Source organism: Ailuropoda melanoleuca, chromosome 7 (genome assembly GCF_002007445.2).
Source record: "Ailuropoda melanoleuca isolate Jingjing chromosome 7, ASM200744v2, whole genome shotgun sequence".
Lineage (NCBI taxonomy): Eukaryota > Metazoa > Chordata > Mammalia > Carnivora > Ursidae > Ailuropoda > Ailuropoda melanoleuca.
In genome coordinates this window covers 55,985,331-56,006,926 of record NC_048224.1, presented here as the reverse complement: position 1 = coordinate 56,006,926, position 21,596 = coordinate 55,985,331, and the positions used below count along the sequence as shown (strand labels likewise).

General features: G+C 58.5%; 1 protein-coding gene and 1 long non-coding RNA gene across 2 annotated transcripts in view; one reads left to right on the top strand and one right to left on the bottom strand.

Annotated features, from left to right (window-relative positions):
- The window catches only part of RAPGEF1 (Rap guanine nucleotide exchange factor 1), an 89,763-nt gene extending 68,530 nt beyond the window's left edge, over positions 1-21,233 (top strand). Inside the window, exons 13-27 of the mRNA XM_034664725.1 lie at positions 401-673; positions 1,583-1,675; positions 3,441-3,526; positions 6,788-6,899; positions 8,576-8,651; positions 10,946-11,018; positions 12,721-12,840; positions 13,752-13,937; positions 14,574-14,658; positions 14,804-14,898; positions 16,237-16,315; positions 16,393-16,494; positions 17,638-17,735; positions 18,596-18,724; positions 19,006-21,233. Of these exons, the coding sequence (XP_034520616.1) occupies positions 401-673; positions 1,583-1,675; positions 3,441-3,526; positions 6,788-6,899; positions 8,576-8,651; positions 10,946-11,018; positions 12,721-12,840; positions 13,752-13,937; positions 14,574-14,658; positions 14,804-14,898; positions 16,237-16,315; positions 16,393-16,494; positions 17,638-17,735; positions 18,596-18,724; positions 19,006-19,156 (1,758 nt within the window). The 3' untranslated portion in view covers positions 19,157-21,233. The remainder of the gene's footprint in view (positions 1-400; positions 674-1,582; positions 1,676-3,440; positions 3,527-6,787; positions 6,900-8,575; positions 8,652-10,945; positions 11,019-12,720; positions 12,841-13,751; positions 13,938-14,573; positions 14,659-14,803; positions 14,899-16,236; positions 16,316-16,392; positions 16,495-17,637; positions 17,736-18,595; positions 18,725-19,005) is intronic.
- LOC117803048 lies at positions 17,759-18,584 on the bottom strand. Its single transcript, XR_004626622.1, has 3 exons — positions 18,481-18,584; positions 18,284-18,363; positions 17,759-17,857 (listed from the first exon to the last, which is right to left on the bottom strand). It is a non-coding gene; the product is annotated as an uncharacterized LOC117803048 (long non-coding RNA).
- Positions 21,234-21,596: the final 363 nt, after the last annotated feature.

Sequence of the window (21,596 nt, the reverse complement as noted above, 5' to 3'; positions counted from 1 at the left end):
GGACCCAGGTGTCTGAGTGCACATACTGAATTTAGCCACGAGGTTCCTGCAGGGACAAATGCATGGGTTGGGTTTGGCGGGTTTAGTTCTCTGACAGAGAGTGGGGCCACCTGTACAGCATGTGGGGTTGGCTCTTCTTTGGGGGCACCCATGTCCCACTGTGCAGACACGGAAGATGGCGCTGGCCGGTCCTCAGGCCCTTCTCAAGGGAGAATGTGCCTGGGTTGGGGAACCTCAGCCAGAGGCACGCGGGGTTGGTCTGGCCTGATCGGTGTCCTCATTGGATGGACTGTGAACAGCCTGCCGCAGCTCAGCCGAGTTAATCTAACGACTTTTTCTTTTGTCTGTTTTCTTCTTCCCATCTTCCTGTTTTTGTGTCTGTCTTCTGCTGATTCTGTAGTATAAATCTGTGTTTAGGTCCTACTCCCAGGATTTCGTGCCTCACAACCAAGCTTCCGTTCAACCTTTCCTTCCGTCCACCTCCTCTTCCTCTCCACATTTCCCACCCGTCCACCAGTCTCAGAGCTCTGACTTAGCGGTGCCAACCGTAGCCAGTCTGCCTCCCAGCACCGTGGACGGGCCTCTCTCATCTTCTCAGGAGAGCAACTTTCATGGGAACACTGTCTGCCTTCCTTCCGAAACCTCTTTCACTGACTCGCCCCAGACGCCTTCGGTGAGAATTCATCGCACACTCCCCTCCACGTGGGGCTGCCCGTTTTGAGAAAGTGGTGTGGCTGGTCCTGAGTCTGCCGCCACCACCCGTCACCAGCAGCCAGGCCTGTTGCCGGTGCACGCCCGGTAGCAGCGGCGCTGGATCCAGGTCCCTGGAAGGTCACAGAGTGCAATCGTAGCCTATCTGTTTCCAGAACAGAAATGGGAACCTGCCATACAAAGTTCCCGTCAGGTGGGGAATCTGATTTTCCAGAAACGGATTAGTGACCATTTAGAGACAGTCCTCATAAGCATGAGACAGAAAATGCTCCTGGTTTTCTGTGGGGTTGTGTGTTGTTCGAGAAAGCTGCCGACACGCTCGGAAGACAGATGCAGACAGAGGTCAGAGGTAGTTGCCTCCGTAGTTGTTTGTGGTGCTGATGGAGGGCCTGCTCCCTGTGCTGTTACGTTCACTGAGTTCTTCATCGGGGCATGGGGCTGCCACCTTGCAGGGCACGGGGGACATGGGCCAGCAGGCGGGGCGGAGCGAGTGCGGGCCGGCGGGAGCAGTGCGGCCGTGTGTGGACCTGTCCGGTGTTGCCTCTCCCTCCGTGGCCCGCCGCTCCTGCTGTGCTGAGGATCCCGCGTGCGCCTCCTCCAGGGCCCTCTGAGTGGCCCCCCCGCCTCTCTGAGAAGATCCAGTAGGACACTTGCGTCCCTGTAGCACAGAGGCAAGAGGTGGCAAAAGCGCCACGTTCTCTGGCCTGGGAGAAGCTTTGCAAGGAGCAGTGAGGGCCCGCGGTTGCTGTCTTTTCCCCCTCACGAGGAGTGGCCTGGTCAGGGCCAGCCCGTTAGGCCGCTGTCTCTGAGCCATGCCGGCTGGCCAGGGGGCCTGTCACATGTGCATTTCCTCTCATCCTGTCTCCCCCAGAGTGAAAACACCAGTGAGGAGGCTGGTGAGGGTGAATACGTCAATCTGTATTCCTCTGGCCAGAGCAGCGAGGAGCTGGCTCACTCTCGAGGAGTAAGTAACCTCAGGGCTGCCTCGTGCATGTGGCCTGGCCGGGTTGGGCCGTGCTTCTGCCTGGCTGAGCCTCCCGGTCACTCGCCGGCTGGGGCCCTGCGGCCTTGCCGAGAGCCGGCATGGCTCCGTGGGGAGAGGACGTGAGTCCTGGAGGAGGTCCTCCCTCTGCTCTCAGTGCGTGTGGCACTCCTCAGGCCAGGCCAGAGGAGTCTTCTGGAAATCTGCAGAGGCAGCATGGTGTTGGCCTGGCCACATATCGGTTGCTGTCTGGGATTTCTTTCTGTCCCTTCTTCCAGTGTTGAGGTCCATCCTCTGTCCCCTACCGAGAGGGCAGGAGTCTGCTCTCCTACACCACCAAGCCTCCTGAGCTTTGGCCCCCTCATCCTCCCCCAGGCCGCTCCTTCACCCCCACAGGAACAGCTTCTGAGGAAGCGGGGTGGGTCTGGCAGGGAACCCCTGCTGTGTTAATGCACCCCTCTCCTGAGAGCGTAGAGAAATACCTGAGGTGGCCACCCTCGCTCGACTTCTGTCCCAGCTCGGTACAGCCGTTCTGCTGAGTGGTCAGCTTTCTGGGTTTTGCTGCAGCAAAATGTGAGCAAGTTCAGAAGCTTCAAAAAGAATGAGTCCCTTGAGAGGAGGTGCCATGAGGGCTGGGGTCTCCCTGGTGATCAGCTCACAGCGCCCAACCCATTAAAAATGTGGTCACTCCTGGTAAGACAACCCCCACCAGGGGCATCCCCACAGGATCTTAGATGTTCACACAAGGCAGGCCCCAATTTAGGCATTAGCAAGTCATAGAACACTGTACAGTTTTCACTCCAGTGTGATTCGACCCTGTCGTGGAAGCTGTTTCTCCTCTGGTGTCCCCTCCTCCTCACCTGTCCCTTCTGGTGACCTGGCCCCCACATCATCCAGTTTGGCCTCCACACAGTGGAGCCTTTCCTTAGTTGGCCTTCCGTGGCTCTCCCCCTCCACCCATGACCACGTTTGGTGCTGACGTTTCCTCAAAGCACGCTCCTCAAGGAGGATCCGTGTATTCATGCCACCCTGCTCTCTGTTGTGGCCTCAGTGGCAGACCAGGGATGCCCGACAGCCATGTTGTCACTGAGGGGGGCGGGCCCAGCTTCCCAGGGCCAGGCCGCTGGAGGAGAGGGGGCTGCACTCACGTGCTCCAACAGCTAGACCCCTGGGAACCATAACTGGGGGGCAGTTGGGCATGGCAGTCCCAAGGGCTTGGTGTGACCGGGAAGTCAGCAGAGGTTTGCTGCATCCTGGCAGGGCACCGTGGTTAGGGACACAGGTTTGGAGACAGACGACCAGGGCAGGGCCTTTACTCACTCCCAGCCTGTGTCTGTGTGTGTGAGTGGGCACAGTGACGCCAGAGGACAGACGGGGTCTTGGTCAGGGCCAGGGGGAAAGAGGCACGTGAAGCCCTTAGCATAGCGCCTGGCTGAGCTAGGCCGAGTAGCGGCAACCGTGACAGTTCTTTCTTCTAGGAGGTGCTTGGGATGGCTTCATCTAGGCTGGCAGCTGACAAAGGTCCTAAGTAGGGGCACCTGTCACTGTCCACAAAGGCAAGATGCTAGTCTGAAGAGGCCCTTGCCCTTCCTGTGTCATGAACTGCATTCATGGTTACCTCGTTCACGTGTTTGATTGCTCCGTAGGAACTTGCGCTCGGAGGCCACTTGCAGGCGGGAATGCTGGGAAGCAGATCCGCCCAGCATGGGGCACCTGTCACAAACCCAGCACTGACTTCTCTTTTCAGGAATCACCAGCTATGAAAGACGGACATCCCAGAGATCTCTCGTCGGCCAGCAGTGCACCCGGGAAGGAGAGCAGAGACGGCGACAGGTAGGGAGTGACCATGTAGAGCAGGTTGCCTGAAAGCTTCAGGCCCAGCTGGGGAGGGCGGCCCCCTGCCCGCCAGCATGCCAGGCCTGCGGGAGCTTGAGGTATACCTCCTTTCCTTCTGACTCGCAAAATTCTGCGTGCTCAGGGTGGAAAACCTGGCAAGTACAGAAATGTGCAGGTCAACCAGAAAAATCACTAACAATCCCACCCTTAAAGGTCTTCGTTCTGGCAGGCAGTCTCCCTTACTTCCTGATTACGTGCTCACATATTATCTATTCTACAGATGACCTGTGACGGTGTTTTTAAGATTTTATTTATTTATTTGACAGAGTGCGCGAGTGTGCGTGCACATGAGTGAGGGGAGCGGCAGACAGAGGGAGAAGCAGGCTCCCCGCTGAGCAGAGAACCCGACAACATGGGGCGCGATCCCAGGACACTGGGATCATGACCCAGGCCGAAGGCAGACGCTTCACCGACTAAGCCACCCAGATGCCCCCATGACAGTATTTTAAATCCCAGGCCAACCTTCCTTGGCCTCTTCCAAGTTCAAGCGCACTAAGGGGGTGTCAAGACCCCCCAAAAACTTTATATCGTGAGTTACTAGATGTGGTGCGTATATTGTGTTGTTAAACCATTTGAAAGTAAGTTACAGACATGACACTCAGCCCCTAAATTATAATAGTGTGCCTCCTAAAATGTTTTAATTTTTTTAAGACTGAGAGAGAGAGAGAGAGTGAGAGTGAGCATGCGGGAGTGGGGGGGAGGTGGGCAAGAGGGAGAGAGAGAGAATCTCAAGCAGACTCCCCACCCAGCACAGAGCCCAACACGGAGCTCGATCTCACAACCCTGAGATCATGACCTGAGTTGAAATCAGGAGTCGGACACTTAGGGGCGCCTGGGTGGCTCAGTTAGTTATGCATCTGGATTCCTGGGATCCAGCCCCGTATCGGGCTCCCTGCTCAGCAGGAAGTCTGTTTCTCCCTCTCTCTGTACCCCTCCCCCTGCTCGTGCTCAATCTCATGCTCTCTCCCCCACATAAATATTAAAAAAAAAAAAAAGAGTTGGACGCTTAACTTCTGAGCCACCCAGGCATCCCCTCCTCCTAAAATATTTTAGAAGCCTACCAGATTGCAATACCATTATCACACCTAAGAAAATTAATAATAAATTCCCTCATATCGTCTGCTATGCAAACCACCTTCCATTTCCCCAGTTCTCCCTAAAATTAACTTGTATAGTTTATTTTTTTGGAACTAAGACCAGTCAGGAGTCAGTACATTTAGTTTTATGTGCCTTTAATCTTTTGCAGCATTTTTCAGTATTAGCACAAGTGACACCTGAGCCGGTTGAGAAATATGTAGTCCGTTTGCCCACGTGAAGGGCCTGCCGACCCGCTGTGCCGTCTGCAACTTCCTGTGGACATCGCCTTCTTAGCGAGCTGGTCTACAAGTCCAAGCTCTTCCTCCCTCTCCAGGCCAAGATTCAGCTACCTCTGGGGTTCTGGGCATAGAGCCAGGCAGTACCCACTTGTCAGGCCTAAGCGTAAATGGTTGAAGAGGTGGTAAAAATAAAAGAGCAAGAGACAGGAGAACAGATGGACAGCATTCTGCAGGGGCCTGTCGAAGGCCAGCCTGCTGTGGCCACTCCCAAGTGCTCTCTGTGTGGAGTTTGCCCGATCTGTCTGCCCGGGCTAAGATCTCCCCACAGAGTAAGCAGGGGGTGATGGGTTTTCTGGTTCAACATCTAGTAGCAAATAGTGTCTGTGCCAAGCAACAGGAGCTCACGGGTTCTGCCTCCAGCAGCACTGAACCCCAGAGCACCATTTTTGAGAGTTGCACATGGCCCTTGTTTAAAAAAAAAAAAGGAGAAGGATGAGCACAGCATCCTTCTTAGAAGCAATTACGAAAATGTCCTCTTTCCACAAAGGCCAGACCGCAGACCTGACGCTGAAGGGACACGTAGCACATGGTTCTCCCCAGGACTGTGTGTGATTTTGCTCTGGACCATCCTTGTCTTACCAAAGGCACAAATTTTTAATGTCTCAGATACTTAGGGTTAAAAATGTGACCTGCGACCACAAGGCCAGCCTGGGCCTCACAGGATCCATGGTGGAAATCATCAGAATAAAACGGGAATATGGGAGAAAATGCTGGGGGAAGCAGGGTGCCTACAGACCCAGCGTCCGCCTGCTCCCAGAATGCCCCCTCGCCGCCCCACATTTCTCCTCTGCTGGCGGTTCTGTCCTCCTCCCCCTTCACCAGCAAACTCCTGGTCAGTGCTGCGGGTCTCAGCTCGTCTGTCCTGCCACAGGGGCCTGCTGCCCTTCACACCGGCCTGGGTCTTCTCAGGCTGCTGCCCCTACTGCTCGTTTTAATGTCAGTCTCTCCTGCTAAACCCAGCACCCCAAGGACAAGGGCCAGTCAGCCTGGTTCATACTTCTCAGTCCTAAAGAAAGGTAGCCCTTGGAAGAAACTTGAAGAATGACATTAATAACCATGCAAACTCCCCCAGCCTGCTTTCCCTTTTGCTCTTCCTGTCCTTGGGTACCAGCTGTGCATACGGTGGCCTTGACAAAGAGTGACTGAGCCTGTCACTTACTTAAACAGCTCGAGGAAACCTTCTTGATCTCCTTTTTTTTTTTTTTTCGTTTTTTTCTTTTCTTTGTTCTCTTCTTTTTTTTTTTAAGTCCCAGTGCAGGACTTGAACTCATGACCCTGAGATCAAGACCTGAGCTGAGATCAAGAGTCAGATGCTTAACCAGCTGAGCCACCCAGGCTACCCCAGTCTCCTTCTTAATCCCTTCCATTGACAGAGCTTCCACAGAGAGCAAGAAATGTCCCAAGGTCACACAGCTCAGCAGTAGCGGCACTGGAGATGCAGTCCGCGCCCTGGCTTCCGGCCCCCACTCAGGNAGTCAGATGCTTAACCAGCTGAGCCACCCAGGCTACCCCAGTCTCCTTCTTAATCCCTTCCATTGACAGAGCTTCCACAGAGAGCAAGAAATGTCCCAAGGTCACACAGCTCAGCAGTAGCGGCACTGGAGATGCAGTCCGCGCCCTGGCTTCCGGCCCCCACTCAGGCCCCCTGTGCAGGGGATGGGGAGCAGTGTGGCCTTGACACGGGAGCTGCAGTTCCAGTAGAACCTGTTTGGGGACAGTCGTGACTCGAAGTCACGCAGAGGGCTGCACCACCTAAGCGCCCTGGTGTCCCGGCCCCTGGGGCCTGCTGGACCCTTGCAACAGAACGTACTTCTCTCTCTAGGGCCTCAAGGTCACCAGATGGTTCAGAGTTGGCTCAGTCGGAGGAGGAAGTGGATGAGCTGTCCCTCATCGACCACAGCGAGATTATGGCGAGGCTGACCCTCAAGCAGGAGGTGAGTACAGGCCTCAGCTGAGCTGGCCCATAAAGAGGGTGAGGGGGCTTTGAAGAGACTGTAACCTGAGGGGTCTCGAACTGAAGGACCCAAGCCAGGCACCGACACGGGAGGTGGCCACCCCACACTTTGTGGGCTCTGCGCACGGCCTTTATCCTGGCCCCATGCCTGGGCCACGGGGATTGCAGAAGGACCTGGGCAAACGGATGGTCTCCTGGAGAAAGTGCACTGTCCCCTTCTCTGACACTTCTAGAGTCATCTTGGGCAAGTCACGTAACATCTTTACGCCCAGACGACAGGACTCCGGAGGATGTTATAACAGTGAAACCCATGTAGGGTGCTCAGCAAGGAGCCTGAGCATGGTGGGCCCTCATTAGCATAAGCTGCCTTCATATTAGCATTGACCGAATAACCCACTGGAGTTTCAGTGGGAGGCACAGGCTGATTCAGAAATCTTAGGCCCGCAGCCTCCTCTGTCCTGTGCCTTGTCAGGAGCGCCTTGTGCAATTCTGGAAACAGAGGAATGTCTCAGTGTGATAGCCCTGACCCAGCCCCGAGGAAGTGACTGTGTTTCTGGGCTCCGGCTTCCTGGCAGCGCACGCACAGACAACCAGGCGGATTCTCCCCTTTGCACAGTGCCGGGCTGGGCCGAGCAGAACAGGCAGGGCAGGGCTGGTGGGGGCAGTGGGGCAGCCGGCTTCTCTGCAGAGAGAAGTGATGCTTCATGATCCTTGCCAGAAATTCCTTCTGAAAAATCGAGTCGTGGGCATAGCTGCCCTCAGCCTTAGCTGGAAATCCAAGATGCTCTCAGGACTCTGGAATCCAGGGGTGAAAACAGAAGTCCTGGAGAGGCAGGTGCATCTCCAAAAATGAGGGCCGTGAACCGCTGGGGACTCGTAGGGTTGGTTTCCTTCAGAACCAGAGGCAGGGGCTGTGGGGCGCTCAGGCAGGCCTGGTGCTGTGCTGCCTGGGCTCCCATTCCTGGCCCTGCTAACCGCGTGCTCTGGCTCCAGGCAGGTTTATGGGCTGAAGCCTCTTTGCCCACATGAAAGTAAGACTTTTTCCTTAATTGGCAGAGGGCAGCTGGTGGCATAGAGGCAACGTCAGGCACCATCAAACGTCTTTGTGACGCTTTACACTCCTCTAAGGGCTCCCTGTGGAAGCATTTATGACGTTATGACAAGTGACTTCTCCTTCCACCTGGGGAAACAGGTGTAAATTCAGGGCAGCTTGCTGCAGTTTTAGGAACGTGGCCGTAGTTGGAAATAACCCTGCTCCCTCTAGTCTTCTTGGGAGTGGCTGGCGGCAGTCCTGCATGCCTCCCCATGGGGTCCTGCCGTTCACAGCATGAGAACTTCCCTCCTCACCTCCCTGCCCCCTGGGTTGGTGAAGAGGGAGAGATCTAATGGTGCCATCGTCCCTCACCTCTGCTGTGACCCAGTGCAGCTCCCAGGGCCCTCCACCTCCCAGATGAGTTCTGGTCTGTCCTGTCTGCAGAGTGCAGAGGGCCCCTGTGCTGGGTCACACTTTCCTGGGTGAGGGAGGGCAGAGGGCAGGGGGCCCCGGGGTCTCCGCAGTGCAGCGGCTTGGTCATCTCGTCCCTGCCTAGAACTTCCCGAAATGACACTCTCATGGCTGAATTCTGCTGCTTGTCCTCCTTTGCTTTGTCCTTGCAGGGTGACGATGGGCCAGACGTCCGTGGCGGGTCTGGAGATATCCTACTGGTGCACGCTACTGAGACAGACAGGAAAGGTACGGCAGCACCCTGGTCAGGGGCCTTGGTCTCTTGGGGTGGGCTGGCCCCTCAGCCCTACCCTCTGCTGTCCCCTCCACCGGCCCTCAGGGGGTCAGAACATGGTCCTGGTGTCCCGCGGTCACTGTGCGGAGAGCCCACCCTGGGGATGGAACCAGCCCTCTCAGGGGGCGCCCTCCATGGGTGAAAGTTAATGAGGACCCCAAAGGCCCCCAGGGGCGAGAGAGGGGGAGCTTCGACTCAGACCTCAGCACCTCAAATGACAACGTGTCCAACAAGGTTAACGTTACAGCAACACGGAGGTAGCTGTTCCTACTTTTCCTGAGGTCGGACGCATTAGGTGATTCCAGACAGTGGCCTCCACGAGGACCCCCCGGCACGTGTTCTGTCCAGAGCTCAGTCTAGAGCAACGGTGGCACCGTCATAGGACGGGCTTCTGACCCCTCAGCACGTGGCCGCCATGTTCAGCGTCCTGATCTGCTGACAGGGCTGGAAAAGCAGGGGACGTACTGTTGGGTGGATTCTGCTAGCAAAAGAGCATTCACAACACATCATGTTCCCGCAGGGAGGCGGGGAGGGGGTGCTGTTACCCTGACCTCTGCCAGGACGGGGGAGGGGCACTGCAGGGCCCGCACATGGGCACCCCCCAACCGCTCCTTTTCCTTCTACATCTTTGAAAGTTATTAAAAAGGAGATGTGCCAACAGTATTAAAGCCAGTTGTGGAAAGAATTAAAATGCCCCAGTCCTGAAACCCTCACCCACCAATTTTATTTATGACCATGTCCCTGTTTTTATAGCAGATTTCCCCAAATATGTTACACAGAATGACTCTGGGAATTTTTAAATTATGAAAATAGTACAGAAATGGTCACATTGCAGAGAATTTGAAGAATAGAGAAAAAGAAGAAATGACCCCAACAAACTCACCGTAGCCACTATTTTGCCTTCCGGGGTTTCTTCACCCCTGGTTTCTTTGGACCGGGGCAAAGCCCGGTCGTGGGGACTGAGTTCAAAGCCAGGCACGTCCCATTCCTTCCCTTCCCTTCCCTTCCCGGCCGACCCGGCCGTTTGAAGTGGTCCCCAGTGGACAGGGAGGTGCGCGGAGCCAACGTGAGGCAGCGTGGCACACAGGCCGTGCTCAGGAGCGGCCCTCGCTCAGCTTCTCTGCGGTTGCACACCTGCCTCAGCTGGGCAAGAGGAACGGTTTTCATGTTTATCCAAAGGGCTGAAGTGGGAGCTGGCTCCTGTCCTCAGCTTGGAGCGGCAAGCTCTGCTGTCCTGCAGGTGTGGCCAGAAGGAGCCCCCGGGGGCAGGGCTGTCCAGAGCCTTCCAGGTGGCCAACGGTGCCCGGAAGGGAGGTGCTGCCATCAGCTGGGACCTCCACTGGATTTCAGTCATGGAGAGATTTTGAGGCTGCAGGGAAACAAAGTCATTTGTACATGGATGGATGCTGGAGGCAGAGGCCCTGGCCCGCATAGCACGTTCCTTGGACAGGTGGCTTCCTGTGGACCAGAGACCACGCCAGTGCTACTGCACTGAGACGCCCACGGCTCAGGGCAGGCAGACTTGGATCTGTTCTTCCAGAAGCAGGCACTGGCCTGTGCTGGGCCCATCTCTGCCTCCTTGCCTATCCCGTCTTTGAACAAAAGCCCCAGGGGGGCAGTGAGCTGCATGAGTGTAGGGGTCCAGGAAGGAGGAGCCGGAGCAGGATGCTGCTGGGCCGTGCTGTGTGCTTCCAGCCTGTGAGCCTCCTTCCCGGCACCTGCTCTGCCAGCCAGGCCCACCCCCGTGCAGGCCCCAGGTGCAGGAGCAGCTGTTGCTTTTGCTTTCGTTTGTGCTGGAGGTAACTGGCCAGGGCAGGGCCACAGGAGCCAGGGTTCAGCTGAGCCTGCACTCCTCGGCTGGAGAAGCGGGGATCCTCTCGATTCCTCCACCTGGTGAGCTGGGGGATGAATGAGAGAAGACAGGAGAAGGGGGTCCACGTGCACAGAAGAATAGCCCTATCTTAGGTCTCTCGATATGTGGAAATTCCCAAGATTTTTGTTCCTGGGCCCTGCCGTCCAAAGGATTACCTATGACTTAGCTTCAAAATCCTGCTGATGAGTTTGAATTATTTTCTTTGTGCCCACGATTAAGACCCTTTGAAACAGCGAGTCTTAGGACAGATAAGGAGAAACAGCGAGTCTTAGGACAGATAAGGAGCTGTCAGGGACGGAGGTGTGTGCGGCAGGCGCGTGCCCGTCCGCGTCCCCTGCCAGCGGCGGCATCGCTCATGGGTTGTTCCTGCTCTAGATTTGGTGCTGTACTGTGAGGCCTTCCTGACCACCTACAGGACCTTCATCACCCCGGAGGAGCTCATCAGGAAGCTGCCAGAGCCTCCGGAGCCGGCCAGGAGAGGGTGCCCTTCTTGCTGCTCCCCTGTGCCCTCGCTTTGGGACGTCAGGCCAGGCTTTCTCTTCCAGTCTCCTTCCTTGTCTGAGGGCTAAGTGAGATGACACGAGGTACAGGATCACAGGTGTGCTGCCTGACAGCAGCTGTGGTCACCAGGGAGTCCTGAAAAGGAGTTAGAAGGAACGGACACACCCCGAGAGGGAGAACGCATGCAGGCCCCCCTGCAGCTTCTGAGCTGAGCCCCAGGCCACTGAGGTGACATGTCCCAAGTGTGCAGGGCTTATGGGGGCCAAGCCTCCCATGAACAGCCTTGGGGGAAGGCACTGCCGCTCCGCCTGGTGGCAGACCCAGCAGTGGACAGAAAGACCATATCCAGACAGAATCGGCTCCTACCCCTCAACCGTCTCTGCCCCAGCGGCTCACCCTTTCAGGGATGACTCCGTGCAGCAGCGGTCGAGGAAGACCCCGGGCCCTAGGACCCACCGTCATCGACTTCCTTTCACACCTGCTCTTCTGTGGAGGCTAACCTGAGCTGCAGCTCTGAAGAGCGTGCTCTCCCGGGGAGCCCTGTTCCCTGGCCACTTCCCCGGGTCACAGCCCACGACTGCCATCTGCTGGACACCTGCTGTTACTCGGGGCAGGAAGTCCCGAGTCCTCCAGGCTGTCCCCTTCCTTTCCTGTGTGCCGGGAGGCTTGGCTTCTTGTCTCCTCCGGACCTCTGTCGCTCCTTTCACTGTCCCCGTGCCCCAGCCCTGGAGGACCTGGTCTCTCAAGGTAGAAGTAATCCCCACTGCAGAGACTTACGTTCCCTGTAGCCTCAGGTGTTCATTTGCTCACAGGCCTCACTCGGCAAGTGACAGTAACTCACTCGAGAACTTCCTAGTGGGCAGGATGACGCGAAGGCTCACTTAGCTGTCAAACTCCTCGATACGTCATTGCTACGTTACATATGCCGTCATATTTCTACCTGTCACAGCTCGGAGAGCTTGCGTGACCCCAATGCAGTTTGGTGGGAGAGTGGCCACCCCATACACGTGCGCTCCAGAGCTCAGGCTCCCGGCACCTACCTGCGTGGCTGCGTCAGGCATTAATGGGAATGTTGCAACATTGAGATCCTGGGCACCGCTGCCTTGTAAGGCTTCTGCCGCAGGTTCTGGGGACAGTCCTGGTGTGAGGCTCCTTCCCGAGCAGCCATGGATCCCTGGAGAGCGGGAAGACCAGCCAGAGCAGGGGCTGGAGAGTCCATGGTGAACGTGAGAAGATGGTGAGAACCACGACCTTGCGGAGGAGCTGGAGGTGGCCAGCTGTGTGTCTGCTGAGGGGAAGGGGCATCTGAAGCTTCAGAGAGATGGCTGGGATGGAACTCAGGGCAAGAGTGCAGGAGGCACCTAGGGGCATGCACCCCCCTCCCAGTCCCGTTGAGAGGGTGTTTAGGGCCTGTGGGTTTTGACCACCTATTTCCACCTGAGGCTCAGCAAGGCAGCTGCAGCGTTTCAGGTCTCATGGGGAGCTGGGGGTGGGAGGCCCGACGGAAAGGCAGTGGAAGCGGTCCTACAGGCCCGGCTCCTGGTGGAGGGGGGGGCCTCCCTCCCAGGGCTCCTGCACGTCCTGAGCGCCCTGTAAATGGCAGCTGGGAGAAGGTAACCCTCCCCTCCCCCCATCCCTGCCTGCGTGAGAATGGCTTTCCTTAACCCACACTCCACGTACGAGAAGTTCTCACCCTTTGCTGACACGTTCAAGAAGCGCGTCAGCAAGAACACGTTCTTCGTGCTGGTGCGGGTGGTGGATGAGCTCTGGTGAGTGCTTGTGCCCATGAGGTGGCCGGGAGGCGGGGGAGCCCGGCAGGCCCGGGGCACCCCAGGGTTCCCCACCAGGGCTGCAGTCTTCCTTGCTGAGGTGGGGACGTCCCGTCCCCTTCCACCCGTTTCTGCCAAGCTGTGTGCCCACGGAACGCACCCTGCAGCTCTAGGTCAGGCTTGCTCCTGCCCACCCGAGCAAGACCCTTGGGGAGAATGACGAGCCACCCAGATCTCCTTATGGGGGCCATCCCTCGTAGCCACACCGTCAGCGGGCACTGGTGATCCCCACCTGCTCGCCCCAGCGCCCCCCTGCCCAGACTCAGCACTCACTGTTACATTCACTTAACAAGGGCACGTCCGGCAGCTCCCTCTCCTGGGTCTGGAGAGCTGTAGTAAAGGAAACCACAGGCCCTGCCTTCAAGGCATTTCCCTTCTGCGGGGACAGTGGCCTCAGCCCGGGACGGCACAGCCGTGAGAGCGCCGTGCGCGGAAAGCACTGCATGGAGGGAGTTCGGGCATGTCCTGCGGGCGGCTGCTCTGAGGGGCCGGGGCCTCTTAGTGACTCATCACCCAGGCAGGACCAGGGGCTTCCTCTGGGGCAGGATTGGAGTGAGATTGTCTCCGTGGCCCAGGCCAAATGTGGGCCCTGAAGCTTGTCCAGTGCCAGCCGGCATTTGCTGAGAGCACGGCCGTTCTGTGTCACCAGCGGGACTGCTCCCCACGCTTCTGAGGACCTGGGTGGCCATCCGGACACATTTTCTTGCTCTCTTCCCTGAAGAAGTTTCCTAGCCCTGCTGGTCGCTGCCACGTGACCCTTGGGTATTCTGAGGTGGATTCTGGGCCTGGTGGCAGCCATCCTCTTCCTGGGCTATGTCCCGGCCCCTGACGTGTGGCCCTTGGCCCTCTAGCCTCGTGGAGTTGACCGAAGAGATCTTGAAGCTGCTGATGGAGCTGGTCTTCCGCTTGGTGTGCAGTGGGGAGCTCAGCCTGGCCCGTGTGCTCCGGAAGAACATCCTGGACAAGGTGGACCAGAAGAAACTGCTCAGGTGTGCCAACTCCGACCAGCCCCTGGCAGCCCGGGGGGTAGCCGCCAGGTGAGCCGCCAACCGTCCCCCCGTGGCTCTCCGGCCCTAGAGCCTCATGTCCCGGTTCTGCCCAGGCACTGTGATGAGGGGTCTTGTGGACAGCCCAGTGCATTCCCCACGGGCTGGGCCTCTTCTCCCGGGGGTCATGATGGGTGATTTAAAAATAAACCCTTTTTAACCAAGAAGTGAGGAGGCAGGGCGGGGGGCACTTAGGAGGACAGCAGACAGGCGAATGCATTCTGGGCTTTGGTCAGCTCTTGTCTTCCCGGCAATAACATGGCAGTTGTGAATTCTTGACCCCCCACCCTCCAGGCCGTCCTGAACATTCCTAAGGACCTGTATGGGCTCTAGTCTGTTACAGGTGCCCTAGCCATATGTTCCCACTGGGCCCCGGCAGTGGGGTCAGGCTGAGTTCTCAGCGCAGTTGTCACGGGACCCACCCAGCAGAGGCACCACGGTCCCCAGCCAGAGTGCGGTCTGGTCATGCCCTGCCACTGGTCGGCTCTGAAGCCGCTATCCTCCTGCTGTGATGCAAGGCTTGGGGCGGCCGCTCACTCTGACTGCCCAGCTCTGAGGCCACAGGACGGCACCCAGCTACCTCCCACTGTCCCTGTCCCCACTGCTCATCTCGTGCCTCTCTTCTAGGCCGGGGACTTTGCATGACTTTCACAGCCATGAAATAGCCGAGCAGCTGACCCTGCTGGATGCTGAGCTCTTCTATAAAATAGAGGTATGCCATTGCGCAGGGCTGGGGGCGGGAGAAGACTGTCCCTTGCCCCGGGGGGAGCAGCTGCTGCTGGTCCCTAAGCAGGAGAAACTGCCCATCATCGGGAAGCCAGAGGGCTCCAGCTCCAGCCTCTCCACTTCCTTTGCAGATTCCTGAGGTTTTGCTTTGGGCAAAAGAGCAGAATGAGGAGAAAAGCCCCAACTTGACCCAGTTCACAGAGCACTTCAACAACATGTCATACTGGTAAGAAGGGGCGGCGGTGCAAAGCCCCAGTTCTCTGCAGCAGCACGTCTGGCCAGGTCCCCGTGCTCCCTTCACACCAGCAGGCGGTGCCCATCTCCTCTCAGCTTGCTCCGAGGCCCTGGGCGTTACTCGGGAACTGCGGGCAGCAGAGAGCACACTGGCTGAGGAGATGTCCGTGACGGGGGAGTCCAGGATCAATTAGTAATGTCTGCCCTAGGTGGCGGCAGGGGCGTTCATGGTGCCATCCCGCACCGGTCACGGCCCAGCTCCCCACTGCCAGGCGGCCCCAGGGCCGAGCCGCCCACGGACACGATCTGAAAGAACAGCAAAGGAGCACATTCTGTTCAGACTTTAATTGGGCCTGAATTCTTAAAATGAAGCCCAAAGGTGTGCTTGTACTAGAATGCGTAACCGAGTGGTTAGCTTTTCAAGGTGTGACTTAAAGGCGCCCCCAGCGTCTTGGCATCAAACGGGATGGTCAGAGCGCGGTAGCCACGCAGCCCGCGCTGCGCGACCCACCCTGCTCGCAGCCCATGCTGCCACTGACGGAACATCTGAGATTTGTTAAACCTCCGAGGACTGCTTGTCAGAGGGAACCTGGGTCAAGTCCCACTTTGCCGGCTTTTCTCCCCCCACCCCCGACAGGAGGTGCTCCGCTCCTCAGCAACTGGAGCTCAGCCATCGCAAGCCACTGTCGAAGGCGGTGGCTTGTAGGGCAGACGGACACTGCACACAGCCCTGAGCCCGGCCTCTGACCCAGCCCCCGGCTGGGCACACCCCTCAGGGCGTTCCGAGGAGGTGCAGGGGGCCCACAGAGCCCCAGTCCGCAGGGCGTGCTCAGGGCAGGTGCCCTTTACTGGGGCCAAAGACAAGGCAGAGGCAGCACTCCATGTGAGCGGCCGGGCAGTGGCCCCTGTGAAGCCGCAGGGTCTCCAGGCCACAGTGAGGTCCTCGAGCAAGCTGGCCTCGTGGCTGCCGCCGGGGTTCCGGAGGTGCCCTCCTAGCTCACGTGCCCCCTCGTCTCCTGAGCTAGTGCTGAGGCCGCGTGAGGAGCACTGCTAGCCCCAGCGGGGCTTGGGTCGGCGCTCGTCAGGGAATCACGTGGGTGTGCCAGAGTCCCCATCTGCGGGCACGCCCGAGGTCCCCGTCACACCGCGTCCCCTCCTGGCCTATCCCTGCGGTGCCGTGAGCTCCGCGACAGCAGAGGTGGGGGCGAGGCTTGGCGCCTCGAGAGCCCTGGGCACGCGGTGCAGGCGTCCACGTCCCTCTCCACCAGGACACTTAGGGGTCTGAAGGGAGACCGGGCAGCTCGGCCACCTCTGCCTTTGGCTCCCGCAGGGTGCGCTCAATCATCATGTTACAGGAGAAAGCCCAGGACAGGGAGCGGCTGCTGTTGAAGTTCATCAAGATCATGAAGGTACGCGCTGTCCCCCCAGAGCCTGTGCGCCCCCCCAGCCTGGGCCTGCCTCACGGCCGCCTCCCCTCCCCCTCTAGCACCTACGGAAGCTGAACAACTTTAACTCCTACCTGGCCATCCTCTCGGCGCTGGACTCGGCTCCCATCCGCAGGCTGGAGTGGCAGAAGCAGACCTCGGAGGTGAGCGGCTGGGAGGCCCCCGGCGAGCCAGCTGCTGGGGAGGGTGCTCAGGTTTCTGCTCCACGGCCAGCCACCCCCCTTGGTTTGCTGTGGCTGATCTCTGGTCTTTGGGCCCGAAGAGGCTCCGGGGTTGGTGCTGGGGTTGTCCCCTCACAGGGTCCTGCCGCCTGGGCTGCAAGCTCGTACCAGGGTCCCTGCTGCACTGCTTGCTTCCTTCCTTCCTTGCGCCCATGCTCCTGGAGGGGCTGCCGGCAGCATTAGTCCTTAGGGACAGACTGAACAGGCCAGACCTACTGATGCTTTCTTTAGGGTAATTGCCAAAGGGGAGAGGAAGGGGTGGTCTGGCCCCTTCGAGGGTCAGGGAGGTCCCCTGAGGAAGGGTCTGTCACACCAAGACTCCAGTAGGAAGAGTTGCCTGGGAAGGAAGGGAATTCCAGTCCGAGGGGGAGAGAAGCATATGGGGACTGGCACCCTCAAGCAGCAGGACAGAGGCCAGCATGGCCATGTCACTGGAGGGGGCCTGCTCTGCACCATGAGGGCCTTGGGGAGGCCTGGGGTGCTAGATCTTTATCCTCGTGTGGGGAGCTTCCTTGAGGAGAGAGGCAAAGCCCGTGGGGTCAGGATGTCAGGCCACCCAGGTGTTACCTCGAGGGGTGACATAAAGGGACAGTTTCTGTTGTATGGAGAAGTGTGAAACATTCGCACTGGCTGCCACAGAAACACCTAGGAGGTCCTGAGGAGGTGACCCATGAGGGAGAGGCAGCAGGCAGGGGATGGGATGGGCCAGAACCCCACACCATGTGCAGGAGGGGGCGGCCGCAGCTTGCTGAGGTCCCCTGCCAGGCCTTGAACGCAGCGAGGAGGAAAGGCAGGCTCGGAGCCAGGGATGGCACCATTCCTGGTGTGCTTGAGAAGCCCCTTTGGGCTACAGTGCGGGTGGCACCCAGCAGGAGGCCCAGCTCCAGGCCCTGTACACGCAGCGGGTGCTCAGAGCCATGGTTCTGCAGCGCAAGCAGGCCTGGTCTCCCTCCCGCAGAGGCAGGGCCCAGGGCTGGGCAGCGGCGGGTGGGGTGGGTCAGGGAGGAGGCTGGCACTGGGGCCCCAGCATGGTCCCAGCCCTCACACCCTGTCCCTCCCACCCAGGGCCTGGCCGAGTACTGTACGCTGATCGACAGCTCGTCCTCCTTCCGCGCCTACCGGGCCGCCCTCTCCGAGGTGGAGCCCCCCTGTATCCCGTACCTGTGAGTAGAGCCCCTGTCCCGGCAGCATTCCCCCCGCCCTGCGGGAGACGTAGGTTAAGATAGAGAAACGCTCCCTTAGAGGTTTCCGACTCAGATGGTCAGGCTTCTGTTTTAACTTCAAGCTGTGTAACAAGGGGCATGTTTTACTTTCAAACAGAAAGGAAGGGTCCAGTGAAAACAGTCCTACTCTCCCATCTCCCAGCCCCACTTCTGTTTCCTTCCCTCATCTGCCAGGAGGGGGACTCCTCTCCCCCCACCAAGGGTCCTCAGACTTGGCTGCACCTTCCAGTAACCTGAGGGCCTTATAGTCAGTCACCCAGAAGCCCTGAGAGCATTTCCCCAAGTGTGAGCCATGACATGGAGGAAATGGGGGGGTTTGGGGAAAGCAGCCCTAGTCACATAAGCTGAAGGCAATAGTGGAAAAAGTCAAAGCTAGACAGGTTTCTTTATCGGAGCCCTGACTAGGCTGGTAGATATTAGGAACCCCCATGAGGATGACAGAAGACCCCCCAGTGGCCCGGGACAGAGGCTGCCCTCCCAGAAGCTACCGTGCTTTCCCCTGGGGGCGGCCGGCTGGGCTCCTGGGAGCGTGGCATCTGTGCCCCATCACGTTATGGCTTCACGTCCTCTGTCGTGAGAAGCACCTGTTAACAAAAGAGGCTCCCCCTACCTCTCTTCCCTCCCCCCTGGGTTTTGGGTTCTTTTTTCCTATTCACGTATTAATTTTACAAGGCTCCTCCCGTACCTGAGCTGGCTTTCCAGGGACCCCCAGTTTCTAGGTCAGGAGTTCACGCGGGAAGAGACCAACACAGGCCAGACATGCTGTCCGGAGCAGTAACTGGGCTTCTCCGTCCTCCCAGGGGCCTCATCCTGCAGGACCTCACCTTTGTTCACCTGGGAAACCCAGACTATATTGATGGGAAGGTGAATTTTTCCAAACGGTGGCAGCAGTTCAACATTCTGGACAGCATGCGGTGCTTCCAGCAAGCGTGAGTACCGGAGCCCTCGGTGCCTGGCCCACGAGCAGAGCGGGGAGGGGACAAAGGAACACTGGGGTTTCAGGAACGGGGTCTGCACCCAGAGACGGTGGCCACCTTGTTCTCTGCATACCACATTCAGGGAGGCTGGAGGGTGTGACCCCGAGCAGTGGGGGCTCCCTAGGGCAGGCTTCTGCTGCCAGCCCTCCCCCATGGGGAACATGCATTCGGCCCCTCCACGAGGCCGTCAGGTTCCTGGCCCCACACCAGCCCTGACCAGAGGCCCCCCACAGGCACTACGATATCCGAAGAAACGATGATATCATAAACTTCTTCAATGACTTCAGCGACCACCTGGCGGAGGAGGCCCTGTGGGAACTTTCTCTGAAAATCAAACCTAGGAACATAACAAGGAGAAAAACAGACCGGGAGGAGAAGACCTAGAAGCAGGTGCCGTGAGCAAGGAGAACGCTCGAGAGAGGCTCCAAGGGTGGCTCCAAGACCGGGAGGGACTTTGGACCTGGCCCCGGGCAGGCTGCACGTGTCCTGGCCCCAGGGCTCAGCCAGCCCTCTGCTGTGCCGGGCAGGGGCCCCAGCAGCTTCCTGCTTCCCTCCTCTGCGGAGCGGACGCCAGGCCCACAGCGGAGCCAGCAGCAGGTCTCGTTTCTGATTTGTGAACCCATGGTTTGGTTTTGGTTTCTGCTTTCACTTCTGTATTCCTCCCCCGCCCCCTCCCGCCTGGGAGCAACACAGGGAGATCGGCAGACTGAGGAACAGTGGGACTCCCTTCACCCCTCCCTGAGTTCTAGGGGCCTGAGTCTGCTGAAGTGACAGATGCATGGAGGACCCTGGAAGGCGGGGGGCAGTGCTCCTGGGGACCTGGAAGCACAGGGACTTTCAGGTGGGTGGGCAGAAAGCAGAGAAGACCCGGGGAGGCTCCTCCTCCTTTCCCTGCCCTGCTTTTTAAATGCAAGATGGTGTGAGCTTTTGACGAGGCCCAGGAAGGTTCAGCCCTTCAGTAGGCCTGGAACAGGCGCTCCGTGATGGTACTGGCCCTCAGAACCGTCCTCTTCCCATCCCGTCATCTCCCTAACCACCTGGCGCTCTGGGGAGCTGGGAAGAAGATGGAGCAAGGGAGGACGTAGGTTTATCTGAGGTGGGGCCAGGAGCTCCTGGGTGAGTGAAGTTGGAGAGTAGAGGGGCGTTTCTGTCCTGGGGAAGGCCGGCGGCCCCCTCCTCTGTCGCTTGCTGTGTGCCTTAAACTCCATCTCCTGTCCCCCCGCCCCCATGGGCTCCCCTCCTACCTTGCTCCATCCTGATGGAGCCAGGGGGTGCTCCTCCGACCTTTCCACCAGTGTGCAGTGAGCTCTGCGTGGGGAGGGACTTATGTCCCTGAGCGGACCGGATGTCCCGGGCGGACGGGCCGACGTGGCTCTGGAGGTGCTTGCTGACGCGGAGCAGCTCCGGCTCCCATCCCAGGGCATGCTCGCTCTCTCCATCTCCCTTGTTGGAAACCCGCACTCACTGGGGAGGTGGGCCGTGGAAGGCAGGTTTGCAGGGAGGGCCCCCACACACAGGGGCCAGGCCACTGCCCCCATGCCCCTTGGGTCCTGGTTTGCATGACTCAGCGCTCGCTTCTCCCGGGCTTGGGACTTGGTCAGGCAAAGGCCAGGATCAGACTTCTTAAACAACCATGTCACTTTGAGTCTTTCGTGGGTTTGAGGAGCTTTCTCCGCTCTTGTTTTGGGGTCCTGGGCCTAGAGGAGAGAACATCTGTGAAATGCCAGTAGCACCCCCTCGAGCAGCGGTCTGGCCGCCGCAGGCCAAACGTGTCACTTTCTTATTTAAAGCGTGTGGTCGCTGTTCTTGAGCAGTGCTGGGGTGGGCTTCGTGCCCACTTTGAGTCCCCTCACTGTGGTCTTGTCCTCTCCCTTCCCCTCTTGCCCCCCGCCTGGCCCAGCTCTGCTGCTGGACGCTGCTGGGTGTGCACGGGGGCCGCTACGGCCCAAATACTAACCTGAGCCCTCGCCTCACACACCCGTCAGCAGATGGGGGGGCTAACCTTCCCTCCCCTCTCCTCTGGGAGCCCTGCCAGGTGGAGAGAGGCAGTGTGGGGGGACGAGGGGCCAGTGGGTCAGGGTGGCCCCTGTGTGAGGACCACAGGGCCGTGTTTGTTTAACTTATTGGCTGACAGGCTTCCCACCCCGAGCCTCCGTAACACACCCTCCTGGCTCTGGGAGTTGCCAGCACCGCAGCCTGGCTGTGACTGGTCTCGGGGACCAGGACCGGGTGTTCCCCGTAGGTGGGGCTGGAGCCAGAGATGGGGCGGGCACACGCCTGGTCAGAAGGAACCCAACTTTTCAGAAATGCCTCCCTCTCCCCCATGCCTCCCCCATGTTACATTGTAAAATATATATATATATATATCCCCACTAACCTGGCTAATAGTGGCATCTTCCTGCAGACATTTCAAACCTGTAACTTTTATATGAAAGGAAAATAAACACCAATGAAAGCTGCGTCCAAGTGACAGTCTGAGCCGCCCCCACGGGCGGGGCTCCTGGCACACATCTCAGTTCCCACACGCGCATGCTTCTGTTGAGGCCGTTGTGGGAGGGTGGGACAGCGGCCACCAGCCCGTCTGGAATGTTCCCTCCTCAGTCTTGTGCTCCATAAGCGGGTTAATGCACAAGTCCCGTACTGCCCACCAGCGTGGTGGTAAAAACTGAAATTTCTAGGGTGGAATTCAGGGGGCACAGAGGTACCTGGAGCTACTTTTCAAAGCCCCTAAAGCATGGTCTTTGAAGTCACACCTTCTGTGAGATTCCATCCCCCTCCCACCCCCAAGGCAGTGCTCACAGACTCGGAAACCTACCCATGGGTT